The sequence below is a fragment of the Artemia sp. Qi Xiang Cuo genome, chromosome 9 (assembly GCF_049724085.1).
Source record: "Artemia sp. Qi Xiang Cuo chromosome 9, ASM4972408v1, whole genome shotgun sequence".
In the NCBI taxonomy this organism is placed as follows: domain Eukaryota; kingdom Metazoa; phylum Arthropoda; class Branchiopoda; order Anostraca; family Artemiidae; genus Artemia; species Artemia sp. Qi Xiang Cuo.
In genome coordinates, this window is record NC_142802.1 from 55465914 (window position 1) to 55471463 (window position 5550).

The 5550-nt window shown below is 34.8% G+C and overlaps 1 protein-coding gene across 1 annotated transcript; it reads left to right on the forward strand.

The window, feature by feature from the left end:
• The first annotated feature begins 618 nt into the window (after positions 1-618).
• LOC148948833 (aldehyde dehydrogenase 1A1-like) lies at positions 619-4723 on the forward strand. The gene is made up of 2 exons (XM_089095034.1): positions 619-807; positions 4526-4723. Exons 1-2 carry the CDS (start codon positions 628-630, stop codon positions 4721-4723), a joined length of 378 nt encoding a protein of 125 aa, XP_088951160.1. The 5' UTR covers positions 619-627.
• The last annotated feature ends 827 nt before the right edge of the window (positions 4724-5550 follow it).

Below are 5550 nucleotides of genomic sequence, written 5' to 3' on the forward strand. Positions count from 1 at the left end.
GGAAACTAATTTTTTAGACCATACTACTTTTCCGTTTACCAAAATTTAAGCAAGACAAAATGGGTTTCAATTTAATAAAGCAGTGAATAAATAACAATAAAATATATACTTAATAAAAAAATACTCCGAATATTTCGGCCCCACGTCCAGGAGCCTTTCTCAACGAAAAAAAAAATTCTTTTAAAAAAATAGTATGCATAGAGATACAACTACTAAACACACGAAGACAAAAAAAAAATGAATTTAGTTGTTGTATTTCTATGTATGTTATTTTTTTTAAAAGATTTTTTTTTCTGTTGAGAAAGGCTCCCGGACGTGGGAGCCTTTGTAACTACAAAGGTACTATGATTTGATTAAAATATCTCTCAAACTAAAAAATGGATTTCAGTTTAGGTGTATGGACTTCTGTTTCTCTGATTTTTGCTTTGTACCCTGGGCAACTTGAACCTTAATATCTCAAATAACTTCTCAATTCAGAAAAAAATTTAATATCTTTGAGATCCAATTTCTATTTTTCGCTTGTTTAGCTGTTGCCTCTTTTTCAGTTTTTTTTCACTACTAAAGCCCTTTCACTACAAATTGCAATTACTTGTAATTCATACTAAGTGAATTTCAGATGGCCCGTATATGTCTATGACAAGGAAAGAACCAGTGGGCGTTGTAGGACAAATTATCCCTCGGAATTACCCAATCATGATGCTTGCCTGGAAGTGGGGTCAAGCACTAGCTGCAGGTTTTACAATTGTTTTAAAATCAGCTGAAAGTACTCCACTGACGGCTTTATACATGGCAGCCCTTACAAAAGAGGTATTTTTAAATTGATTTATTTTTATGTTGACTAATCACGGTTGTCGCCTTTCTGCCAGGTATATGCTAAGTTTAATTTCTTAAAAAAATTTAGTGATACAGCTTTCGGACTGTATATCCTGTGATATACATAAAATAAAATTATATTCTTTATCATTGTCAGAAGATACCTGTTATTCGACAGACTGTTATTATTGCGGGCAATGTGATATTAATCTATCATTTTGGTCATTTTTGAGTGTTTGTGTATAGTATGCACTCTTGCATTAATATTTCCAATGGAATGTGTTTCACTTCAGGAACACTCAGTGACAATCATTTTAGTAATGTTGCCACATTTTATAGTTTCGCAACATTTGTAGCCATTAATAGTGTTATAGATCAGTTTGCCATTTTTTCATGTGTTGCACTGAGGGTACAACCAAAGAAAAACAAGTCAGAATATGTTCATTGCGTAATCTTGAATATTAGAAGAGATATTCAAGGATTAAAGGCTGAAATAGGCAAATTACTTGGAATAAACACTATAGGGGTCAACAGCACCCAAGTTTAAGGTTTAGTTTAATTTTAAAAAATTCACATTGGGCTTTAAGTAATTTGATTGTAAAAACTATTAAGAAGAAGAAAGTGACTAAGTAAAAGACTTTTATTAATTTTAAAGTCTTTATTGATTCTAAAACTGAGTACAGATTCTGGTCATATTAGGAAAGGTAACCATATATTTGAAAACTGAATGCTGGTTTCCTCATATGAAAGTGTCGAAGCCTACAAAGTTCAACGCAATAAACTGGATGAGGATCTTTGAGGGCAAAATAGATGTATTTCACAAGGAAATTTGAGGAGGGAAAGGGGAATTTCTTCGAGTAGTGCTATTCATGTTGTTTTCCTGTAATGGAAGCCAAGTACAAAAAAGTGCATTCATAGGCCGCCATTTTTTCTTATTTATCAGCGAGATCCTCTGATCAACCTCGCGGCAAGGGGTAAATTTCATGGAAGAGAGTAAAGAGTGAAGCTCTGAACATTTTAGGGTGGAAGAAGAGCGTTGCAGCTGTGTTGGCCTCACACTGCTTTGTGCTGCGATGATCCGTCGGTAGCATCAGTAATAGTAGAGTAAGATGCCCAGGGCTTCCACTCTCGAAAATTTAAATTCGGGGACAATTATTAAGAATTCGGGGAGTTTTCGGGGACAATTCTTCAAGATTCGGGGATTTTTTGGGAAAAAAAAAAACAAAATGGAATTTCGTTGCAAAAATTTGGGAGCCAAAATTGGTTTTAGCTTCGCTTTCAGGCTCAAGTAGGGCTTGGATCTGCGTAGTAAATCAAGCCTTTGACAAAATAGGTTGTAGAGCCAGAGCCCGGTATTGGAATCCATAGCTGATAACGCTTATTGCTGATATTGCGACAAAAACATCAAAATTGTTTTCAAAAAAAAAAGAAAAAATAGTGAACACATGTGAATTGTAAATACCATTAGCGATTTTTCATTAAGTCATTAATCTCAGTAATTCATTAATAATATTTAAAAACAAAAACAAATATTGTTTGCGGTTTCTAGATAAGTAAATTAAATAGAAAAATTCAACCTATAAGTACGGGGTATTATTAAAACTTAAAACAAACAAGAACAAAACTAAACAAGTAATTTTAAACTTAAATTAAAAAGGGAATTTTGACGACAATTGACGAATTTTTGGTTTTTCATGCTGCTTCTAAGGTCTTAGGTGTCCCTCACCCCAAAAAATCCTCCCACTGAAAAAACGGCAAATACGCCCCATCCTCCTCACAAAAATATTCCCCGCAGAAAATGCTTCCCTGCTGAAAATACTGCCCACGGAAAGTACCCCCGAGGAAAATATCTGCCGCGAAAAATACCATTGGAAATCCCCCCCCCCATGCGGAAAATACCCCCGCGGAACAGCCATTTTTTTCATTGTTTGTTTCTACTATGCTTTCCTTTCTTCTGGTTACCTCATAATTACTATATAGTCACCGATTAACCCCCAGCCCTCCCACCAGCCCTATGACCATCCATTTTCCAGATATAATACTTATTGCAGTATCATTTTTACATCAGCCCATCTAATGCCTGGACATGATAGCTGTAGGCTACAAATCGTGTAAAAATTACTTATTCTTTTACTTCGCGCTAACTTTATTTGTCATTATTAACCAAATGCTCTTAATAAATAATTCCGAAAATATGTAAAACTTGACAAGAAAACAATACGAGCCGAAAAACCAATTGTTTACTTTAAGCTATATTGTGAATTTTCCTATGGATAATATTTTTGGGGTTACTTCTGTTTGAATCCTCTATTCCCCGACCTGTTACATAGTCTCGAGCTAAATTTTGCCTCATGAGGAGGGGGCGGGAGTGTTACATTTGTTTATGGTAAGAATATTGTATTTAATGATAGTTCTTAGGAAGAATTAAATTATACCACATTTTCTTTAAATTTTTTTTTTTTCTATATCATAATTAGCCTTCATTCAGGGCTATTAATCATTAAAGCATTAGAAGTTGTAAGGGTAGGCATTAGATATTTAAAAAGATTTACTTGTCTATTCCAAATTTGAGCAGACTATATTTCCCGTAAAATTTCCTTTGCCTAACTAACAGGTGTGCAAGACCGTAAGAAGATCCCAAAACTGCAGTTCAAACCGTGGTTGAGTGATTTTCGGGGAAATTTCGGGGATTCGGGGAACCAAATTTTTTTTTCGGGGAGACACATAGATTTTCAGGGAAATCCCCGAAAATTCGGGGATAGTGGAAGCCCTGAAGATGCCCGACCGGTAGTGCCGGGCATAACTCCTTTCTAGAGGAGATAGAACAATCAGTGTTTATCATAAGTCTTCCTCTTTACATTTATTATCGAATCTAGGTTCTGTTGTACACCGAGGAGCAAGGTGAGTTACCATTTAATCAACCTTGCAGAGGTAAAACTAACAAATTTCACTTTTAACATTATAGAAGATTTTAAGTCCAAAGCCTTTAACTAGCTCTTAAGTTCACATAGTAAGAGCGACTATTTTCTAAAAACAATGATGATTGCAAAAGGATCTGAGTGAAGGTTGTACGGACATGGTCAAATTGGCCTATGAACGGTCTAGTTTTAATTTTTTTGAAGCAACAAGTTATTTGTGGTCTTTGCTTCTAAATCTGAACAATTTTTAATGACACCGGCTGTTCGGTCCTTAGATGCGTTGTTTTTGTCTATGTAACCCATACCTACATAACTTAAAACGAGTCTCGTATTAATGTAACTCCCTCACAACTACGAACATAAACCTAAAGTATTTGCGTGTGTCGAACAGAAATGAATCACTTCTTATTAAAAAAATAGTCGTATAAAATTTAAATGCTCACTTTTTGATACAGGGACTCAAATGTCATTCATGCTCAATCGCTAACACCTATCACAATAACTTGATCACAAATAATCTCAACCACATCACCAATAACCGTCTTAAATCACAAATAACTCAATCATAAATAACTTAAAGCTAATTGTTGATGATCGTAAAGTTTTAAAAGGAACAAAAGCGTGTTTGATCCTTCTGAGAAGAACACAACCAACAAGACTGAATTACCAAACACAACAAGGTATCCCCACCTTCTGGTGGTAGGTGAAAAAAGTCAGTACTTATTTAAGAAAAACTTTCAGCATCCTCCTCTTCTCTGCATCATAAGGTGGTTTATTAATTTGAGTCCTTTTAGGCTGGATTTCCAGATGGCGTTATCAACGTTGTTCCTGGATTTGGGCCAACTGCAGGTGCAGCTTTGGCATCTCATATGGATGTCAGTAAAGTGGCATTTACGGGATCTACAGCTGTAAGAGACATTAAGTTTTTAATTTTACTCTTATATAATTTTTGGCAAAAACTATTTGTGTATAGATGCATTTTGAGAGGTTAAGTGTCTAAGTATCTGATTTACAGATTGTAGTAAAGACTACATCTAACCAGGTTGTAGCTGAACCAAATAGTTTTTTTCAGGGATACCGTATAGAAGGCTTTTTTATATTTTCAAAAAAGCAATATCTTAACATAACTGAAACTATATATATATATATATATATATATATATATATATATATATATATATATATATATATATATATATATATATATATATATTGAGAAATGGTTACATGGGATTCTTTGGCACGAATAGGACTATCTAGTAAGTAAAAAGTTATAGAAAATTCATAAAGAGAATTAATCTAGAAAGCAAAATAATGTGATTGACAGTATATTTTTTTTTAGCACATTTCATTAAAAGCATAGACAGAAGGTGCACCTTTCTGCATACTCCCCCAGATTCCTCTGGGTTCCCTTTAGCCAGGGTGTGGCACCCACTACTCTGGGTCGACTCATGCTGAGCTTACAGAGTCACGCTACTGACCCCCGTTCAATCCAAATAACCAGCTACGCCAGAATTTGAAACCCTGTCCTAGCGGACAGAAAGTCTTAAACTTAGCGCAACTAGCCACTCGGCTAGGACGGCTCTCTTGGAATCATGTCATATGCTACTATAGATGACATTACAATGGGAATAAGCATGGGCACTGTTTCTGTTTTCTGTTTCTGTTCTGTTTTTAAAGTACCTGTTTCTGTTCTGATCATGCAAAAAAAAAAACAGAAACAGAACATAAACAGATGACCGGTTTTTTATTTTTCTGTTTTGTTTCTGGTTTTATGGTAGCTATTTCGTCCTGTTTCTGTTTTTTTTTTTTACCTGTT

Bases quoted from the DNA above. Each gene is read 5' to 3' on its own strand.
- LOC148948833 (XM_089095034.1), top strand. From the start codon at position 628: ATGTCTATGACAAGGAAAGAACCAGTGGGCGTTGTAGGACAAATTATC. The intron at 808-4,525 runs GTATTTTTAAAT...GAGTCCTTTTAG, and splicing joins TGGCAGCCCTTACAAAAGAG to GCTGGATTTCCAGATGGCGT.